A 23,234-nucleotide genomic window follows, 5' to 3' on the forward strand; every position below is an offset into this window, starting at 1 on the left:
TTGTCAGATTTTGGACGACATAGTATAGTATGTCGTTTTTGTCAAATTTTGGACTAAATTTGTTTTCTCCAAAAATGGTCACATTTTGGACGACATAGTATAGTATGACGTACTACATAGTATAGTATGACGTTTTTGTCAAGTTTTGGACCAAAAACACTTTTTCAAAAAAATTGTCAGATTTTGGACGACATAGTATAGTATGTCGTTTTTGTCAAATTTTGGACCAAATTTTTTTTCTCCAAAAATGGCCACATTTTGGAGACATAGTATAGTATGACGTACTACATAGTATAGTATGACGTTTTTGTCACATTTAGGACCAAAAAAACGTTTTTCAAAAAAATTGTCAGATTTTGGACGACATAGTATAGTATGTCGTTTTTGTCAAATTTTGGACCAAATCTTTTTTTCTCCAAAAATGGTCACATTTTGTAGACATAGTATAGTATGACGTACTACATAGTATAGTATGACGTTTTTGTCAAGTTTAGGACCAAAAAAACGTTTTTCAAAAAAATTGTCAGATTTTGGACGACATAGTATAGTATGTCGTTTTTGTCAAATTTTGGACCAAATTTTTTTTCTCCAAAAATGGCCACATTTTGGAGACATAGTATAGTATGACGTACTACATAGTATAGTATGACGTTTTTGTCACATTTAGGACCAAAAAAACGTTTTTCAAAAAAATGGTCAGATTTTGGACGACATAGTATAGTATGTCGTTTTTGTAAAATTTTGGACCAAATTCTTTTTTTCCAAAAATGGCCACATTTTGGAGACATAGTATAGTATGACGTTTTTGTCACATTTAGGACCAAAAAAACGTTTTTCAAAAAAATTGTCAGATTTTGGACGACATAGTATAGTATGTCGTTTTTGTCAAATTTTGGACCAAATCTTTTTTTCTCCAAAAATGGTCACATTTTGGAGACATAGTATAGTATGACGTACTACATAGTATAGTATGACGTTTTGGTCAAGTTTAGGACCAAAAAAACGTTTTTCAAAAAAATTGTCAGATTTTGGACGACATAGTATAGTATGACGTACTACATAGTATAGTATGACGTTTTTGTCAAGTTTTGGACCAAAAACACTTTTTCAAAAAAATGGTCAGATTTTGGACGACATAGTATAGTATGACGTACTACATAGTATAGTATGACCTTTTAGTCACATTTTGGGCTAAAAAATAAAAATTCAAGAAAATTTCTGATTTTGGACGATATAGTATAGTATGTCGTTTTTGTCAAATTTTGGACCAATTTTTTTTTTCAAAAAAATGGTCAGATTATGGACGAAATAGTGTAGTATGACATTGAGGTCGACGACATAGTATAGTACAGCTTGGACAGAAAAATGGGGACATGGTTTGTTTTTGTCCATGTTGGTGTCTTTGTCCTCTCTTGTCTGTCCATGTCGTCTCTGGAGCGTCAAGGTCAGGAAACGTCATGTCGTAGAGCGGCAATGAGCGTCCAGACGGAGACGGACGACCGGACGAAGACCTGCTGCAGTTTAGACTGAAGTGAGGACGCCTGCGAAGACGAGGACACATCAGACAATGTTTTACAACTTTTACAAAAATCTTACATTTTACAAATATATTTCAAGAACTTTACAAATAGGTACAAATTTACATTTTCAAATATTTATTGCATTCACAAAAATTAGACAAATTTAAATTTTTACAGAAAAAAATTACAAAATGGTAAATTTTTATAGATATACATGTGTGTATATCTATATATATATATATAGATATACATGTGTGTATATCTATATATATATATATATATACGTCTGTGTGTGTGTGTATATATATATATTTTTTTTTTATGACATTTTTTTAATGTAATTTTTACAGACAGCCAAAGAAATGAATATTTTTTCCCAGTGACCACAGCCATGATTACAGGTGTAGTGTGACTGTGTTACCTCCAGGTGTCTGATGGTCCAGAACAGAGCAGCAGCAGCTGCCGAGGAGCCTGGGAAACCACGGCGACGACCCTCTGCAGCGACACTCCCCTGGGTAAAGAGGGTAAAGTGGGTAAAGTGGGTAAAGTTAGCATGGTGATGCCTCAGGACAGAGACCTGGACATCATGACGGCAAACAACAACCGGAGGAAGAGGAGGATGAAACTCTGGTGTGGAGTGAAAACAAACTCCTCCCTCCACATTCCTCTGGATCTTAACTCCTTCACATCAACATAGAAGCTAAAAAAAGACACATTAAAGAGGGCAGAGAGGAACTGAAGTTTATAAACCACTCACTCTCCCACACCAAAGTCACTCACTCTCCCACACCAAAGTCACTCACTCTCCCACACCAAAGTCCATAGAGTAAACCAGTGATTTTAACATCACAGCACACAGGAGTTCACAGGAGTTGTTGATCCACTGCTGCCTCCATCACTAACTTACAATGACTGATTTTAAAATATTTACTTTAGACTTAACTCAGTGACACAAAGTGACCACGCGAGGCAGCAGAGGACCAGCAGCTCCTGTGTCCCTGTGAACTAAAATCACTGGTTTTCTCTATGGACTTTGGTGTGGGAGAGTGAGTGTTGAAATGTTTCATTGTTTCTTTCGTGCCAGGAGAATATTTAGAATTTTAAAATGTTAGAACTCTATATGTATATATATATATATATATACATGTATGTATATATATATGTATGTATATATATATATACATACATATATATGTTAATATATATACATATATATGTATATATATATATATATACATACATATATATGTTAATATATATACATATATATGTATATATATACGTATATATATATACATATATATACGTATATATATATATACATACATATATATGTTAATATATATACATATATATGTATATATATATATATATACATACATATATATGTTAATATATATACATATATATGTATATATATACGTATATATATATACATATATATACGTATATATATATACATATATATACGTATATATATATGTATATATATATACATATATATACGTATATATATATACATATATATACGTATATATATATACACTGTATAAACCTTACCCACAAAAAGAATCTCTGTGTGAAAAGTTAATGTTCCAGTGATTTTCTAACATAAAACAGGTGATTTTAGGTCATTTCTTTATCTCAAACAGTCACAAACAACTAAACATGTGAATAAGTTGATGAATTTTAAAGTGTTAGTTTTTAGTAAAGTAAGTTTTTAAAGTGTTTTCTTTGTCTCATGACGTCAAACATGTGAAGATGATGATGATGAAGATCAGACACTTGTTGTGATTGTTGTTGCTCTTTAACCTCGTTACAGAAAACATGTTCGTCCATAAGAACAAGGTTTACAGAAGGTTAACTTTAGTTCACTTATATGTATATATATATATATATATATAGAGTGAGAGAGGTTTGAACATAGACTGTGTGTGTGTGTGTGTGTTCTTGTACTTGCAGCATACTGAGGACCACTGAGGGTTTTTAACCAACAAAGTGAGGTCATTTTTACGGAGTGAGGACATTTTGGTCGGTCCTCACTTTGTTTTCATTGAAATCACTTCCTTAGGTTGTTATAACATGCTATAGTCAATGTGTCCAATTTTTTTTTTTTCCACATTTTGGACGACACAGTATAGTGTGACGTTTTGTCAAATTTTGGACCAAAAATGTTGGGTCAATTTTTTTTTTCAAATTTTGGACGACATAGTATACTATGACGCTTTGTCAAATTTTGAACCAACATTTTTTTTGTCAAATTTTGGACCAATTTTTTTTTTGTCAAATTTTGGACCAAATTTGTTTTTGTTAAATTTTGGACCAACATTTTTTTGGCAAATTTTGGACCAAAATTTTTTTTTTTTTCAAATTTTGGACCAAATTGTTTTTGATCAAATTTTGGACCAACATTTTTTTGGCAAATTTTGGACCAACACATGTCTCCACCTGCAGACATGTTATGGTACTGCACCCAGTAGTTCTTTGTAGATGTCATTCATGAAGTAGATATTTGTAATTGTGTTGATTCATAAAGTGGAAATGCTGGTCCTCACTTTGTCAGCAACGCAGTCCTCAGTATGCATTAAGAACAAGAATGTGTGTGAGTGTGTGTGTGTGTTATAAAGTGAGGTCTGAAGAGCTTTTCTCTTTTTCTAATGGAGACTGAGGAGAATCAGAGGCAAATAAAGGTAACACGAGGCAGCAGCAGACCAGCAGTGATTTTCTCTATGAGTTTGGTGTGAGAGCACACTTTAAAAATGTCTTTAACATAAAGAATGAAACAGTAAATAAAAGAGTAGATACTCACAGTGTGGACTCGCCCTGCTCTCAGCGCCGCTCTCTCTCTCTCTCACACACACACACACACACACACACACACAGCAATACACTGGAGCCTGTGACATCACAGCATGAAAGTAAAACAGGAAAAAAATCTTATAATAATATTTCCCTTTTAATCCAGAGAGAAACATTAATGACAGTGTGTGTGTGTGTGTGTGTGTGTGTGTGTGTGTGTGTGTGTGTGTGTGTGTGTGTGTGTGTGTGTGTGTGTGTGTGGCTCCCTCTACTGGTGATGCTGGTCACTACATGTGTTAACAATAAACAACAACAACAACAACAACAACAAATAGCAGTGATCAATAGTCACATCCTTTCAGAGTCACTAGGTGGCAGCAGAGTGTGATCAAAGACCTTCACACTGACCCGCCCACAAACAGTCCTCCGAGCTCCGCCTCCAGCTCCACCAGCGGGTGGGCGGGGCCGAGCGCGTCCTCCGCCTCTCCCAGCGTCCTCCACCACGGCAGGCGAGTCTCCTGCAGCAAGGCATTGTGGGAGTCACGGGCGCGGGCGGCGATGACGCCCGAGGGGCTGAGGAAGGAGTCGGCAACTGTTGCCGTGACGACGGAGAGGGGCGGAGCCTCTGTGGGAGGGATGAAGTGAGACTGTCAATCACTTCTGACTGATCGATCACTTTAGTTATTGATTAATGTGTGTGTGCGTGTGTATGTGTGCGTGTGTATGTGTGTGTGTGTGTGTGTGTGCGTGTGTCTGTGTCTGTGTGCGGGTGTGTGTGTGTCTGTGTGTGTGACCTCTCAGCCTCTCCATCAGTGTGTGTGTGTGTGTGTGTGTCTGTGAGTGTGTGACCTCTCAGCTGCTCCAGCAGTGTGTGTGTGTGTGTGTGTGTGTGTGTGTGTGTGTGTGTGTGTGTGTGTGTGTGTGTGTGTGTGTGTGTGTGTGTGTGTGACCTCTCAGCTGCTCCATCAGTGTGTGTGTGTGTGTGTGTGTCTGTGAGTGTGTGACCTCTCAGCTGCTCCAGCAGTGTGTGTGTGTGTGTGTGTGTGTGTGTGTGTGTGTGTGTGTGTGTGTGTGTGTGTGTGTGTGTGTGTGTGTGTGACCTCTCAGCTGCTCCATCAGTGTGTGTGTGTGAGCCAGCAGAGCCTCCCTCCTCTGCTCCTCCCTCCTCCTGTCGCCTCCTCTCTGAAGCTCCTCCTGCAGTAGCAGCTGCACCTCCACATGGAGGCGCTCACACTCCTCTCGGGACACGCGGGACGACTGTGGGGGACGGGGGGGGGGGACAGTGTCAGCGTCGTCATGGAGACAGTGTGGCGTCGCGACATGGGGGCGTGCTCTTACAGGATGGGCGGCGACGTACTCGTCCACCTGAGCCTTTAGCTCCGCCCTCCTGCTGTCCGTCAAACCTCTGTGACCGAGCCAGAGAGCTGTGGTGGGCGGGGCTTTGGCTGCTCGCCGTCTCTGCAGAAAGCGACGCACCTGAAAGAGGGAGGAGTCAGTGTGTGTCAGGATAACGATGTGGGTGGAGCCACGTTTTAAACTCAACTCTACATCCTGTTTATATTGTTGTGTTGTTGTTGTTGTTTACAGCTCTCTGCAGGGTCCTGACAGCACGCCTCTCTCTCAGCGAGCGTCTGAACGAACTGTTGTTGTAACGACGTCGTTCTCTGAAGCCTCTAAACAAACTCTGGATCTTTACGGCAGCACGACGCTCACACTCTGACAGGTACGACTGCACCTGATCTGACACACAAATAAACAGATAAACAAATAAACAAATAAATAAATAAGCACACACTAATACATAAATAAATAAACACACAAATGAATAAAGACACACACACAAATAAACAAATAAATAACACACACACACAAATAAATAAATAAAACACACACAAATAAATAAACACACACACACACATAAACAAATAAATAAACACACACAAATAAATAAATAAAAACATACATTAACAAACACACACACACAAATAAACACACACAAATAAATAAATCAATGAACACACACACACAAACAAATAAATAAACACACACAAATAAATAAATAAAAACACACACACACAAACAAACAAATAAATAGACAAACACAAAAATAAATAAACAAACAAACACACAAATAAATAAATAAACACACACACAAATAAACAAATCAATAAACAAACACACAAATAAATAAACAAACACAAATAAACACAAATAAATGCATGTGTGTTTCTTTGTGTGGTCACCAGGGGGCAGCAGTTGCAGTAGTTTTCTCTGCTTTTCGTGGAACGCCCTCCTCGCCTGTTTACGCCGCAAACACACCTGAAACACACACACACACACACACACACACACACACACAGGTCAGTACTGCAGTACTCTGACGAGTACTTTAAAGTACTTTAAACTCACCTGGTACTTAAGCTCCTCCTCCCACTTCTGTGCCTCCTTCTGCTGCTGCTGCTGCCTCCTCCGAGCCCTGACACACACACACACACACACACACACACACACGTTGTGACACGTGTCTTTTGGTGGTGATGATGTCACAGCTGTGGTGATGATGTCACAGCTGTGGTGATGATGTCACAGTTGTGGTGATGATGATGTCACAGCTGTGGTGATGATGTCACAACTGTGGTGATGATGTCACAACTGTGGTGATGATGTCACAGCTGTGGTGATGATGATGTCACAGCTGTGGTGATGATGATGTCACAGCTGTGGTGATGATGATGTCACAGCTGTGGTGATGATGATGTCAGAGCTGTGGTGATGATGTCACAGCTGTGGTGATGATGATGTCACAGCTGTGGTGATGATGATGTCAGAGCTGTGGTGATGACCTCATACCTGAACCTCCTCTGCAGTGAGCTCACAGCTCGACTCAGGCTCTTCACTCTGCGTCTGGTCAGATACGAGCGCCACGCCGCCTGGATCACGCACGCCGCACGCACACGCTCGCCGCTCACCTGCGTGAACAGAAGACAGGAGGAGGGGGCGGAGTCAGGCGGCCACACTCTGGCGGTCACGTGACCTTGACCTCGTGGACTGACCTCAGAGGGACTGACCCCGCCTCTATGCGACTCCATCAGCTTTATCAGCTGATCCACATCCTGGTCAAAGCCCCGCCCCCTCCAGTCTTTGTCCAGCAGGTTGTCCAGACCTACAGAAAGAGAGAGAGTGTGACCTCTGACCTTTCAACAATGATCCAGGTGTGAACACATGTGACCCCTGACCTCTGAAGCTGAGGAGGAGGGGCCGCAGACGCAGATGCAGCTGACTGGACATGAGGAGGAGGAGTCTGACAGAGGCTCCGCCCACCGCAGAGTCAGCACTGACGGCTAATTGGCCGACGGCCTCATCGAGGAGCAACAGGATGGAGTCGTCGCTCAGACTCGACAGGAAGTTCCTACGCAGACAGAGATTGAATTCACTCACTCTCCCACACCAAAGTCCACAGAGAAAATCAGTGATTTTAGCTCACAGGGACACAGGAGCTGCTGGTCCTCTGCTGCCTCGTGTGGTTACTTTGTGTCACTGAGTTAAGTCTGAATAAAATCTATCTAAAAGCAAGTTGTGTCTGTGTGTCTTTCTGTGACAGGAATGTCTCGCTGATAATTTTAAAAAAGGATAAAAGGAATAACTTTAATGAATTTTTGAAAATCATGAAATGATTCATTTGCCCTGATACACTTTGACAGTGAGCTGAGTTTCTTCTCAAAAACAAAAAGTATCTCGGAATGACTTGAAATTTACCATCATAATAGTCGACATCACCCTGAACAAGGATCTGTTGAAAATATTTGCAAAGCTCTTAAGGAATAATTTTCATGATTTTTTTAAATTCAGGAAATGATCCATTTGCCCTGATGCACTTTGACAGTGAGCTGAGTTTCTTCTCAAAATGTAAAAGTATCTCGGAATTACTTGAAATTCACCATCATAATAGTCGGCATCGCCCTGAACAAGGATCTGTTGAAAATATTTGCAAATCTTATAAGGAATAATTTTCATGAATTTTTGAAATTCTGAAAATGGTCCATTTGCCCTGATGCACTTTGACAGTGAGCTGACTTTATTCAAAAAAACAAAAAGTATCTCGGAATGACTTGAAATTCACCATCATAATAGTCGGCATCGCCCTGAACAAGGATCTGTTGAAAATATTTGCAAATCTTATAGGGAATAATTTTCATGAATTTTTGAAATGCAGGAAATGATGCATTTAACCCTGATGCACTTTGACAGTGAGCTGAGTTTCTTCAAAAAAACAAAAAGTATCTCGGAATGACTTGAAATTCACCATCATAATAGTCGGCATCGCCCTGAACAAGGATCTGTTGAAAATATTTGCAAATCTTATAGGGAATAATTTTCATGAATTTTTGAAATGCAGGAAATGATGCATTTAACCCTGATGCACTTTGACAGTGAGCTGAGTTTCTTCAAAAAAACAAAAAGTATCTCGGAATGACTTGAAATTCACCATCATAATAGTCGGCATCGCCCTGAACAAGGATCTGTTGAAAATATTTGCAAATCTTATAAGGAATAATTTTCATGAATTTTTGAAATTCAGGAAAATATTCATTTGCCCTGATGCACTTTGACAGTGAGCTGAGTTTCTTCTCAAAAACAAAAAGTATCTCGGAATGACTTGAAATTTACCATCATAATAGTCGACATCACCCTGAACAAGGATCCGTTGAAAATATTTGCAAACCTATTAAGGAATAATTTTCATGAATTTTTGAAATTCAGGAAAATATTCATTTGCTCTGATGCACTTTGACAGTGAGCTGAGTTTCTTCAAAAAAACAAAAAGTATCTCGGAATGACTTGAAATTCACCATCATAATAGTCGGCATCGCCCTGAACAAGGATCTGTTGAAAATATTTGCAAATCTTATAAGGAATAATTTTCATGAATTTTTGAAATTCAGGAAAATATTCATTTGCCCTGATGCACTTTGACAGTGAGCTGAGTTTCTTCTCAAAAACAAAAAGTATCTCGGAATGACTTGAAATTTACCATCATAATAGTCGACATCACCCTGAACAAGGATCCGTTGAAAATATTTGCAAACCTATTAAGGAATAATTTTCATGAATTTTTGAAATTCAGGAAAATATTCATTTGCTCTGATGCACTTTGACAGTGAGCTGAGTTTCTTCAAAAAAACAAAAAGTATCTCGGAATGACTTGAAATTCACCATCATAATAGTCGGCATCGCCCTGAACAAGGATCTGTTGAAAATATTTGCAAATCTTATAGGGAATAATTTTCATGAATTTTTGAAATGCAGGAAATGATGCATTTAACCCTGATGCACTTTGACAGTGAGCTGACTTTATTCAAAAAAACAAAAAGTATCTCGGAATGACTTGAAATTTACCATCATAATAGTCGACATCGCCCTGAACAAGGATCTGTTGAAAATATTTGCAAACCTATTAAGGAATAATTTTCATGAATTTTTGAAATTCAGGAAAATATTCATTTGCTCTGATGCACTTTGACAGTGAGCTGAGTTTCTTCAAAAAAACAAAAAGTATCTCGGAATGACTTGAAATTCACCATCATAATAGTCGGCATCGCCCTGAACAAGGATCTGTTGAAAATATTTGCAAATCTTATAAGGAATAATTTTCATGAATTTTTGAAATTCAGGAAAATATTCATTTGCCCTGATGCACTTTGACAGTGAGCTGAGTTTCTTCTCAAAAACAAAAAGTATCTCGGAATGACTTGAAATTTACCATCATAATAGTCGACATCACCCTGAACAAGGATCCGTTGAAAATATTTGCAAACCTATTAAGGAATAATTTTCATGAATTTTTGAAATTCAGGAAAATATTCATTTGCTCTGATGCACTTTGACAGTGAGCTGAGTTTCTTCAAAAAAACAAAAAGTATCTCGGAATGACTTGAAATTCACCATCATAATAGTCGGCATCGCCCTGAACAAGGATCTGTTGAAAATATTTGCAAATCTCTTAAGGAATAATTTTAATGAATTTTTGAAATTCAGGAAAATATTCATTTGCTCTGATGCACTTTGACAGTGAGCTGAGTTTCTTCTCAAAAACAAAAAGTATCTCGGAATGACTTGAAATTCACCATCATAATAGTCGACATCACCCTGAACAAGGATCCGTTGAAAATATTTGCAAATCTCTTAAGGAATAATTTTCATGAATTTTTGAAATTCTGAAAATGGTCCATTTGCCCTGATGCACTTTGACAGTGAGCTGACTTTATTCAAAAAAACAAAAAGTATCTCGGAATGACTTGAAATTCACCATCATAATAGTCGGCATCACCCTGAACAAGGATCTGTTGAAAATATTTGCAAACCTCTTAAGGAATAATTTTAATGAATTTTTGAAAATCATGAAAATATTCATTTGCCCTGATGCACTTTGACAGTGAGCTGAGTTTCTTCAAAAAAACAAAAAGTATCTCGGAATGACTTGAAATTTACCATCATAATAGTCGGCATCGCCCTGAACAAGGATCTGTTGAAAATATTTGCAAATCTCTTAAGGAATAATTTTCATGAATTTTTGAAATTCTGAAAATGGTCCATTTGCCCTGATGCACTTTGACAGTGAGCTGACTTTATTCAAAAAAACAAAAAGTATCTCGGAATGACTTGAAATTTACCATCATAATAGTCGGCATCGCCCTGAACAAGGATCAGTTGAAAATATTTGCAAAGCTCTTAAGGAATAATTTTCATGATTTTTTTAAATTCAGGAAATGATCCATTTGCCCTGATGCACTTTGACAGTGAGCTGAGTTTCTTCTCGAAAAAAAAAATGTATCTCGGAATGACTTGAAATTCACCATCATAATAGTCGGCATCGCCCTGAACAACTCCTGTGAACTCCTGTGTGCTGTGATGTTAAAATCACTGATTTTCTCTATGGACTTTGGTGTGGGAGAGTGAGTGGTTTACAAATTTCAGTTTCCTGTCTTTCAAAACTGTCCCTTTAAATCGGCGTTTTTACCTGCTGACGCTGCAGGTTTGAATCCACATGTTCATGCACATCAGGGACACAGTGACATCATCACACATCTGGATGTGCTCGTAGTGAACAGAGCTGAGGACTGAGACAGAGAGAGAATCAATCAATCAATCAATCAATCAATCAATAAATGGATGAATCCAGTGATGATGAAGAGTGACTGACCCTGTGAGGTGAGCTGAGAGTGAGCGGTGAGCAGCTCACTTACTGAGTCCATCACCGTCCTGAACATGTTCACACCCTAACACACACACACGATGACATCATCAGGACCACCGTACGATGACATCATCAGGACCACCGTACGATGACATCATCAGGACCACCGTACGATGACATCATCAGGACCACCGTACGATGACGTCTCACCTCTGACCCCTGAGACGTCGTCATCATCATCATCTGAGAAGCCAATGACAGGAGGCCGTCCACCACTGACGGCAGGAAGAGTGTGTGAAACGCCTCCCGGTGGTCACCAGGGTCAACAGCAGCACAGCACGAGCTGAGACACAGTATTGATTATTGATTATTGATTATTGATCATATCAACGTGTCATAAGATATGTCACGATATAAAATAAGATACTTTGTTATGATATAAAATAAGATACTTTGTTACAATATAAAATAAGATACTATAAGTTAAGATATAAAATAAATATGGTAAGTTACGATATAAAATAAGATACTTTATGTTATGATATAAAATAAGATACGATAAGTTACGATATACAATAAGATACGAAAGGTTACGATATAAAATAAATACGGTAAGTTACGATATACAATAAGATACGATAAGTTACGATATAAAATAAGATACTTTATGTTATGATATAAAATAAGATACGATAAGTTACGATATACAATAAATACTGTAAGTTACGATATACAATAAGATACGATAAGTTGTGATATAAAACAAGACAGGATAATTTGCGATATTAAAATATGATTCGATAAGTTACGATATAAGATACGATAAGTTACGATATAAAGTAACATAAATTACAATATAAAGTAAGATAATATATGTTATGATATAAAATAAGATAGGATATGTTATGATATAAATAAAGATACGATAAGATAAACTACAATAAGATATAAACAAAGCAATAACATAAATGAATACTTCATAATAATAATATGTGAGAAAAAATAACATAACATAACATAACACACTATAACATGAGATATGTTGTCATTTGTCATTAAGTTGATATTTGAACAAAAACCTAAAGATGGCGCTGTAGGACAGACGTACGTGGTGAGCTGTGCCAGCGTGGAGGCGGAGCTCCAGTGTCCCTGCAGTCTTCTGCCGTCCAGAGAGAGGACGTCGTGGACACAGTGATGGAGGACGCCACTGTGATACAACTGAGACTTTACACGAGTCAGAGAGGCGGAGTCTGTGTGCAGACAGTCTGACTCTGACACACACACACACACACACACACACACACGCGTTTAAAGCCAGATTTGACTCTATTCTGATAACTGTTTACTTTCACGTGGGTGCAGTGCTGCTGGTCTCACTGTTGATGGCGCTGATGGCGCTGATGAGCAGCTCTATCTTCTGCTCCAGGGTCACATCTGTCTCCTCCAGCTGTTTCTTCAGCTCCTGCACTGACTCCATCGTCTCCTCCATCGTCTCCTTTAACTGTCACATGACACAGTTTCAGCTTCACAACATGTTTTTCCAGCCTTTGACTTTTTCACATTAATTCAATAAAACATGTGTGAAATTAATGTGTGTATGTTAGCATCAAACTACCTCACAAAACAATAATACTTTACTATATAACGACATAAAAACATCTGACAGTAACATAGTTTACATCTTCAAAACGGTTTCAGTTGTGAAATGCGAATGAATAACAACAACAACACCAGGTGGCGCTGTGACTCACCTCTGACGTTAGCTCTCCTGTGCTATTAGCTCTCCTACATGACATTACTTCTCACACGTTAGCTCTCCTACGTCGGTTTTCTTACTCTAATTATCTTACGTGAGTTATCCTACGTTAGCTCTCGAGTGCTATTAGCTCACGTCTCTCATAAATGACCGTAGTTTTCTCACGTTAGTTCTCTAACGTTAGCTCTCCTGTGCTGTTAGCTCTCCTGTGCTGTTAGCTCTCCTGTGCTGTTAGCTCTCCTGTGCTGTTAGCTCTCCTCGCTCTCTCCCGCTAGCAGACGTTAGCACGGCGTTAGCCTGCTCTGTGGTCTCCGGCGGCGGCGACGGGGCGACTCTTTCGTCGGTTAACCGACTCCCGCTGCGTCGAGTCGTCAATATTCAAACGACGAAGGAAGAAAAAGATTTTTTTATTTGAAAAAAAAAAAAAATAGCAAGAGAAACCAACGATGGTTTCCTTCTACATAGCTATTTAGCTTTAAGCTAACCGGGGTGAAGACGACGCGCTTCTGTTGCTCCAGCAACATGACGTCATCACGCCGCGACGACACACACCCCCCTCTGCACCAAAACTATGTATTAATGATGATAAAAGCATTGATTTATGGTCATAAATGTTGATTGTTGTTGTTTATTTATCTTCACATCTTTAATGTTTTATAATTTACGTGTTTATGATGTTATACATGTGTGTAAATGTCATTTATACACATCAGTCAGTTTTCATTAACAAAGACCTGGAGTCGTTTATGATAATAATAATAATCATAATAATGTAATAATTATTATATTTATAATAACTCCATAGTTAAACTTATCAACAGTTACTGTTGTGTTTCAGGCTGCAGTGAGCTCATGTGGCCTCTGGGTGCCGCTGCAGCGCTGAAGCAGTGGATTCATTCATTCATCCATCATTCATTCATTCATTCATTCATTCGATAAATGGTTACATTTTAAAATGTCAAGTTTATTCACGGTGTCATAGTAATTGTCACCAGTTTAAATGATGACGTCATAATAATTATAATATAAGCTGGTCACGTGCTCATAGTAACGGTAACGGTATTCTGTAGTAACGGGATGGGGGGGGGGGTGAAGCAGCAGCAGCTGCTGCAGTCCTCGTGCAGAGCAGCGCCCCCTCTCTGTCTGAGTGTCCTCGTGCGCCTGCGTGAAGCTCACTCACACACACACACACACACACATACATACACACACACACAGATGAAAGACTGGACCGGCAGAGAGAGAGAGAGAGAGGGGGAGAGAGAGAGAGAGGGAGAGAGACGGTAACGGTACCATGATGATGGTGCGCGCGGGATCACGGTAACGTAAGAGCAGCAGCATCAGCACCGGGAGGAGGAGGAGGAGGAGGAGGAGGAAGATGCAGCAGCATCAGTGATCGGTACCGGGAGAAGGGAAACACATCCGTCTGTCCGCGAGCTCACACACACACACACACACACATCTGATGTGAAGCCGCAGGGATGGACGGGTGAGGAGGAGGAGGAGGAGGAGGCGCGAGGAGCGGAGCGAGCGACGCTACTAACGGAGGAGAGTCCGCGAGGAAGAGGAGGAGGAGGAGGAGGAGGAGGAGGATGAATCCGACTGATGGAGGAGGAGAAGCGGGCCAGGACGGCCTCGCGACGGCGGGTAGGCTGTGTGTGTGTGTGTGTGTGTGTGTGTGTGTGTGTGTGTGTGTGTGTGTGTGTGTGTGTGTGTGTGTGTGTGTGTGTGTGTGTGTGTGTGTGTAGTAGGAGCTGCTGTCGCCATGATGCCTCCACATCCGCCCATTGACTCACTGAGTGTGTGTGTGTGAGGATGGAGGACCGTGTGAAGGCCTGTGTGTGTGTGTGTGTGTGTGTGCGCGCGCGCGAGACATGAAACGATGTTATCGCGTGCATTTTAATCGCGATAAAAAAAAATTTAAAAATCGACCCACAATTTAAAGTGCACCGTGGTGAGTTTTCCGTTAGTGACCACGGGAACACACGTTCATGTTTCACGTGAGTGCACCAGCATACAGTCCTAGTGATTATTGTTTATTTACTCTACATTGTAACATTATTTTGAAAGACTGTAACATAAAGTTTTGTAACGTATATCTATATTTTTATATCACATGACAACATTTTGAAACTTTAGCCATTTAAACATTCCGTCACGAGTAACAGTAACTTATTGTTTTAATGTAATGTTAACTTTGAAATATCGACTTTTTTATAAAAATGTGTCATTTTTTTGTCACATTATTTTAAAGCTGTGATATTTTTTGTAAACTAAAAAAGGTCAAATTTTTCTTTTTATTTCGTTTTTTTAAATGTAAGTAACATCAGTGACATCGTTTTCTATCATAAAAACATCAGTAAATCTCAGTGTTGTTTATGTTTGTGTTCAGTTCAGTTATCACAGTAAAACTCTACAGTAACAGTTAGGGGGCGGGGCTTGACAGGCTCCACCCACAACAGTTAGCTGATTGGGCGTCAGAAACACAATGGGTTTAAAAATCACACGGAAGTTTGTTCAAAACATACGATCGAGTAAAGTTCTCAGAGGAAACACCAGCCGGATCCTGGACTGGACTTAACTGGACTGAACTGGACTGGACTGTACCACACTGGACTGTACTATACCAAACTGGACTGGACTGGACTGTACTGGACTGTACCACACTGGACTGTACTATATCAAACTGGTCTGGACTATACCAAACTGGACTGGACTATACCAAACTGGACTGTACTATACCAAACTGGACAAACTGGACTGTACCACACTGGACTGTGCTGTACCAAACTGGTCTGGACTATACCAAACTGGACAAACTGGACTGTACTTTACCAAACTGGACAGGACTGTACCACACTGGACTATACCAAACTGGACTGGACTATACCAAACTGGACTGGACTGTACTATACCAAACTGGACTGTACTATACCAAACTGGACTGGACTATAACAAACTGGACAGGACTGTACCACACTGGACTGTACTGTACCAAACTGGACTGGACTGGACTATACCAAGCTGGAGTGGACTATTCCAAACTGGACTGGAGTGGACTATACCAAACTGCACTGGACTATACCAAACTGCACTGGACTATACCAAACTGGACTGGATTATACCAAACTGGACTGGACTGGACTATACCAAACTGGACTAGACTCTACCAAACTGGACTGGACTATACCAAACTGGACTGGACTATACCAAACTGGACTGGACTGTACTGGACTGTACCATGAAGGAGACGAAGCATCAGAGTGTCAGTCCTTCTTATCTTCACATAAGACACAGTTTGTCTCATGTTGGACATCAGTTGATTCACTTTGATTGACAGCTGCTGGAGGATCAGCTGATCAGTGTCTGTGAGAGACATTGATCAGCTGATCAGAGAGAGAGAGAAGCTTAGTGTCTCACTCTCTCAGTGTGTCTGTCCTGTCTCACTCTCTCACTGTCTCACTCTCTCTTCTTCTTTTTGTTGTTTTTTTCTTGAGTTCATGATCTCACTCACTCGTTTGTGGGCGGGGCAAACGCTGTTCTTGAGCTCTCAATAAGCTCCGCCCCTCTCATCCAAATATGGTGGAAAAGGAAGCTGTTGATAAACGTTAGTCTGAGGGTTTAAGGGTGCTCTCTGAGGAGAAGGACTCAAGGACACGAGTGAAGGACTCAAGGACACGAGTGAAGGCGTTGAGTCTCTTCCTGTTTTTAGCGTCAGTCGCAGTTTCAAGCTGCTAATGTGAAGCGTTTATGGCTCACAGTGTGTGTGTGTGTGTTAGATTAGCTTCCTGCTGCTGTGTGGGATCACACACACATACACACACACACACGTTCTGGCACAGCGTCCTCACTGAGGACACTCATAGACCTCATGTGTCTCCTAACCCTGAAACACAGGTCCTCACAAACAGACGCATACAAGAACAGAGACACACACTGACACACACAGGTTTGTGCAGCTAGTCTTCTCAGGACTCTTCAGTCCTGACCTGAACCAGGTTTTGGTCTCTAAAGGTCACACGAGGACTCCTGGTTGCTATGGTTACCGCTTGTTTCTCTAAACATTTGAACAAATGACCTTTTCCCGCTAACGTCGGCCATCTTGATTTGTCAGCTTCAGGTAAAGTGGAGAGTGTTAGAGCGGTCGACGTCCTGACGGTGCTGAGAGAGAAGGTGGCCTTTGTGTCAGGTAACACACACACACACACACACACACACACTGACACACACACACACACACACTCTGACACACACACACACACACACACTGACACACACACACACAAATAACTGAGGGTGTGTCCTTCCTCCAGGTGGGCGGGACAAACGAGGCGGACCAATCCTGACCTTTCCTGCCAGAACCAATCATGATCGAATAAAACAGGAGGACCTGAGTCGTCTGGTCACGTACCTGTCCACTGTGCCCAGGTACACACACACACGCACACACACACACACACACACACACACACACACACACACACACACACACCCCACACACATACACACACACATTCTTGTACTTGCTGACAAATAAATTTTGGTCCAAAATTTGACAAAAACGTCATATTATACTATGTCGTCCAAAATTTGACAAAAAAAATTTGACCCAAAATTTTTGGTCCGAAATTTGACAAAAACGTCATATTATACTATGTCGTCCAAAATTTAAAAAAAAAATTGAATTTTTTTTTTCCCAAAATGTGAAAACAAAAATTGACACAGAATTTGAAAGAAAAAATTGACCCAAAATTTGAAGAAAAAAATTGACCCAACATTAAAAAAAAAAAATTTAGCCAAAATTTTTGGTCCAAAATCTGACAAATTTGATTTTTTTTGTTGACAAATTGAGTATAGCATGTTATAGCAACCTAAGGAAGTGATTTCAAAGTGAGGACCGGCCAAAATATCCTCACTCCGTAAAAATGACCTCACTTTGTTGGTTAAAAACCCTCACTGGTCCTCAGTATGCCGCAAGTACAAGAACACACACACACACACACACACACCTGTCTGTCCCTGTCCTCACGTCTCTCTGTCTCTGTGTGGACACAGTGAGGACGTGCGAGCGCGTGGCTTCACAGTGGTTGTGGACATGAGAGGCAGTAAGTGGGACAGTGTGAAGCCTGTGTTGAGGACGCTGCAGGAGACGTTTTCATCCAACATCCACACGGCGCTGCTCATCAAACCAGACACTTTCTGGCAGAAACACAAGACCAACCTGGGCAGTGCCAAACTCAGCTTTGAGGTACTAATACAACGACTGTGTACTTAGCATGTGTATTAACTGCAAAAGCTAACTGCACCGCTACTGATGCTAACAGTGTGACTGCTAAAGCTGACTGAAGTGCTAATGCAAACAGTTTGATTGCTAAAGTTAAGTGAAGTCCTAATGCAAACCGATGCTTAGTGTTTTACTGCTAAAGCTAATTGAAGCGCTAATGCTAACAGATGCTAACCACGTTTACAGACCAGCCTGGTGTCGGTGGAGGGTCTGTCGCGACTCGTCGACCCCTCCCAGCTGACCTCTGACCTGGGCGGTTCTCTGGAGTACGACCACGTGGAGTGGACTGAGCTGCGTCTGGGTCTGGAGGAGTTTTCGGGAGCTGCCACGCAGCTGTTAGCCCAACTGGATCAGCTGGAATCTGGACTGAACCGGACACCGGAGCCGCAGGACGTGGCTGAGGCTCGAAAGTAAGAGCTCAGCGGATTCATAATTCATAATCTCGTGATTACTGACGGTGTTTATCGCGATGTTGACCGCGATGTTTATCACGATGTTTACCACGATGTTTACCACAATGTTTACCGCGATGTTTACCACGATGTTTACCACGATGTTTATGATGATGTTTGTGACGATGTTTACCACGATGTTTACCACAATGTTTACCGCGAAGTTTACCACGATGTTAACTACGACGTTTACCACGTTGTTTATGACGATGTTTACCGCGATGTTTACCACAATGTTTACCACGATGTTTACCACGATGCTAACCGCAATATTAACCGCGATGTTTACCACAATGTTTACCACGATGTTTACCACAATGTTTACCACGATGTTTACCACGATGCTAACCGCAATATTTACCGCGATGTTTACCACAATGTTTACCACGATGTTTACCACAATGTTTACCACGATGTTTACCACGATGTTTATGATGATGTTTGTGATGATGTTTACCACGATGTTTACCACAATGTTTACCGCAAAGTTTACCACGATGTTAACTACGACGTTTACCACGTTGTTTATGACGATGTTTACCGCGATGTTTACCACAATGTTTACCACGATGTTTACCACGATGCTAACCGCAATATTTACCGCGATGTTTACCGCGATGTTTACCACGATGTTTACCGTGTTCTCGTCACTCTCAGACTCCTGGAGGAACACGGTCGTCTCCGGAACACCATCGCCACAGCTCCAGTCGACGCCCTTGACCGCGAGGGGCGGAGTCTGCTGCAGCGCATGCGCCTGGGCCCCACGCACGGCGATGCCGCTAACGAAGTAGGCAGCGGCGGCGGCGGAGGAAGCCACGGCAGCTGGCTGTCGGGCGGCGCAGACTTCCAGAGCGTGGCGCCGAAGCTCTCGTCTCTGCTGGAGCGTCTGCAGACGTCGCGCTCTCACCTGCTGCAGAGCTGGAGCGACAGGAAGCTGCAGCTGGACCAGGCTCTGCAGCTGCACCTGTTTGAGCAGGACGCCACCAAGGTAGCAGCTAACGCAGGAGCCCGCCTACAGAGGCGCCTACAGGGGGCGCTAACCTTCTCTCTGCTCATCTCACCTCTGTAGATGTCGGAGTGGATCGGCCACAGCAAAGAGCTGTTCACGCAGAGTCTGGTGGAGGTCGGACTGAACCATCAGCACGCCATCGACCTCCAGACCCAACACCAGCACTTCACCGCCAACTGCATGGTCAGTCTGAGACACAGGAGGTCCTCTGCTGCCTCGTGTGGTCACTTTGTGTCACTGAGTTAAGTCTAAAGGAAATATTTTAAATCAGTCATTGTAAGTTAGTGATGGAGGCAGCAGTGGATCAACAACTCCTGTGAACTCCTGTGTGCTGTGATGTTAAAATCACTGGTTTACTCTATGGACTTTGGTGTGGGAGAGTGAGTGACTTTGGTGTGGGAGAGTGAGTGACTTTGGTGTGGGAGAGTGAGTGACTCTGGTGTGGGAGAGTGAGTGACTTTGGTGTGAGAGAGTGAGTGACTTTGGTGTGAGAGAGTGAGTGACTTTGGTGTGGGAGAGTGAGTGACTTTGGTGTGGGAGAGTGAGTGAGAGAGTGAGTGACTTTGGTGTGAGTGAGTGACTTTGGTGTGGGAGAGTGAGTGACTTTGGTGTGGGAGAGTGAGTGAGAGAGTGAGTGACTTTGGTGTGAGAGAGTGAGTGACTTTGGTGTGGGAGAGTGAGTGACTTTGGTGTGAGAGAGTGAGTGACTTTGGTGTGGGAGAGTGAGTGAGAGAGTGAGTGACTTTGGTGTGGGAGAGTGAGTGAGAGAGTGAGTGACTTTGGTGTGAGAGAGTGAGTGACTTTGGTGTGAGAGAGTGAGTGAGAGAGTGAGTGACTTTGGTGTGAGTGAGTGACTTTGGTGTGGGAGAGTGAGTGACTTGGTGTGAGAGAGTGAGTGACTTTGGTGTGAGAGAGTGAGTGACTTTGGTGTGAGAGAGTGAGTGAGAGAGTGAGTGACTTTGGTGTGAGTGAGTGACTTTGGTGTGGGAGAGTGAGTGACTTTGGTGTGGGAGAGAGAGTGAGAGAGTGAGTGACTTTGGTGTGAGTGAGTGACTTTGGTGTGGGAGAGTGAGTGACTTTGGTGTGAGAGAGTGAGTGACTTTGGTGTGGGAGAGTGAGTGAGAGAGTGAGTGACTTTGGTGTGGGAGAGTGAGTGACTTTGGTGTGGGAGAGTGAGTGACTTTGGTGTGGGAGAGTGAGTGAGAGAGTGAGTGACTTTGGTGTGAGAGAGTAAGTGACTTTGGTGTGGGAGAGTGAGTGACTTTGGTGTGAGAGAGTGAGTGACTTTGGTGTGGGAGAGTGAGTGAGAGAGTGAGTGACTTTGGTGTGGGAGAGTGAGTGAGAGAGTGAGTGACTTTGGTGTGAGAGAGTGAGTGACTTTGGTGTGAGAGAGTGAGTGAGAGAGTGAGTGACTTTGGTGTGAGTGAGTGACTTTGGTGTGGGAGAGTGAGTGACTTGGTGTGAGAGAGTGAGTGACTTTGGTGTGAGAGAGTGAGTGACTTTGGTGTGAGAGAGTGAGTGAGAGAGTGAGTGACTTTGGTGTGAGTGAGTGACTTTGGTGTGGGAGAGTGAGTGACTTTGGTGTGGGAGAGTGAGTGAGAGAGTGAGTGACTTTGGTGTGAGTGAGTGACTTTGGTGTGGGAGAGTGAGTGACTTTGGTGTGAGAGAGTGAGTGACTTTGGTGTGGGAGAGTGAGTGAGAGAGTGAGTGACTTTGGTGTGGGAGAGTGAGTGACTTTGGTGTGGGAGAGTGAGTGACTTTGGTGTGGGAGAGTGAGTGAGAGAGTGAGTGACTTTGGTGTGAGAGAGTAAGTGACTTTGGTGTGGGAGAGTGAGTTACTTGGTGTGAGAGAGTGAGTGACTTTGGTGTGAGAGAGTGAGTGACTTTGGTGTGAGAGAGTGAGTGACTTTGGTGTGGGAGAGTGAGTGAAAACGTTAACGTGTAAATGTGTGTGAACAGAACGGCAGTGTGAACGTGGACAGTGTGGTCACCGTGGCAGCGAGGTTGGCAGAGGCCGGTCACTACGGCGCTGAGCGGATCGCCATGGTGTCGTCACGGTTACAGGACGACTGGAAGTCACTGACGAACGCGCTGGAGGAACGCAGCAACACGCTCGCCATGGCAACAGGCTTCCACCAGGGGGCAGAGCAGGTGACTGGTGTGTCTGTACCTGTGTCTGTGCTGCATGTCCATGCTGAGTCTCCTGTCTCACCATCTCTGTCTGTCCTCCTGTCTGTCCTCCTGTTCCTGTCTGTCCTCCTGTTCCTGTCTGTCTCCCTGTCTGTCCTCCTGTCTGTCTTCCTGTCTGTCCTCCTGTCTGTCCTCCTGTCTGTCTCCCTGTCTGTCCTCCTGTCTGTCCAGTTCCTGCTGAAGGTTGAAGGTTGGGTCCACACCTGTTCTGAAGGCTCGTTGCCAACAGCAACCACTGACCTGGAGACTGAGACCAAGAGACACCAGGAGCTCAATGAGGACATTTCTGCTAACTACACACAGGTACCTGTCTGTCTCTGTCTGTCTCTGTCTGTCTCTCTGTCTCACACCTGTCTGTCTGTCTGTCTGTCTGTCTGTCTGTCTCAGCTTTGAGGTGCTAATACAACGACTGTAGAATACTGCTAATACATGAGCTACTACTGCGTATCAACTGTGTAAGCTAACTTCACAGCTACAGATGCTAACAGTGTGTCTGCTAAAGCTGACTGAAGTGCTAATGCTAATAGCTGCTAACTGTTTTACTGCTAAAGCTAGCTGAAATGCGAATGCTAACAGATGCTAATTGTTTTACTGCTAAAGCTAGCTGAAGTGCTAATGGTAACAGTTTGACTACTAAAGTTAACTGAAGTACTAATGCTAACAGATGCTAATTGTTTTACTGCTAAAGCTAGCTGAAGTGCTAGTGCTAACAGTTTGACTCCTAAAGCTGACTGAATTGCTAATGCGAACAGTTTGATTGCTAAAGTTAACGGAAGTCCTAATGCTAACAGATGCTAACTGTTTTACTGCTAAAGCTAATTGAAGTGCCTCACCTGTCTGTCTCTCAGGTGAGTGAGAGCGGGAAAGCGTTGCTGGACGTCCTGCAGCGTTGCTCGGCAACAGAACCCGAGGACTCCGCTTCCAAACCGGACTTGACCGCAGCCACGCACGGCATCATGGGAGTTCTGCACCAGGTCATGCAGGTAGGACTCACGTCTTCTACCTGTCTCACTGAGGACAGGTGGACAC

At 42.2% G+C, this 23,234-nt stretch overlaps 2 protein-coding genes across 2 annotated transcripts in view; one reads left to right on the forward strand and one right to left on the reverse strand.

Annotated features, from left to right (window-relative positions):
- Positions 1–4,717: 4,717 nt before the first annotated feature.
- On the reverse strand, positions 4,718–13,003 carry iqcb1 (IQ motif containing B1; the record flags this gene model as incomplete). Its single annotated transcript, XM_083908751.1, has 14 exons — positions 4,718–4,944; positions 5,420–5,576; positions 5,658–5,795; positions 5,905–6,059; positions 6,563–6,638; positions 6,729–6,795; positions 7,170–7,288; positions 7,373–7,482; positions 7,556–7,728; positions 11,338–11,437; positions 11,521–11,596; positions 11,725–11,857; positions 12,623–12,785; positions 12,892–13,003. 14 exons carry the CDS (start codon positions 13,001–13,003, stop codon positions 4,718–4,720), a joined length of 1,806 nt encoding a protein of 601 aa, XP_083764877.1.
- Positions 13,004–14,862: 1,859 nt separating this feature from the next.
- Positions 14,863–23,234, forward strand: part of LOC310943282 (kalirin-like) — a gene marked incomplete at both ends in the record, with an annotated part of 31,799 nt that continues 23,427 nt past the window's right edge. The window contains 10 exons of the mRNA XM_083908814.1: positions 14,863–14,917; positions 17,385–17,459; positions 17,584–17,698; positions 18,326–18,518; positions 18,741–18,964; positions 19,664–19,994; positions 20,076–20,198; positions 21,975–22,166; positions 22,377–22,508; positions 23,054–23,188. Of these exons, the coding sequence (XP_083764940.1) occupies positions 14,863–14,917; positions 17,385–17,459; positions 17,584–17,698; positions 18,326–18,518; positions 18,741–18,964; positions 19,664–19,994; positions 20,076–20,198; positions 21,975–22,166; positions 22,377–22,508; positions 23,054–23,188 (1,575 nt within the window). The remainder of the gene's footprint in view (positions 14,918–17,384; positions 17,460–17,583; positions 17,699–18,325; positions 18,519–18,740; positions 18,965–19,663; positions 19,995–20,075; positions 20,199–21,974; positions 22,167–22,376; positions 22,509–23,053; positions 23,189–23,234) is intronic.

The sequence above is a fragment of the Microchirus variegatus genome (assembly GCF_963457635.1).
Source record: "Microchirus variegatus genome assembly, chromosome: 22".
NCBI classification, from domain to species: Eukaryota; Metazoa; Chordata; class Actinopteri; order Pleuronectiformes; family Soleidae; genus Microchirus; species Microchirus variegatus.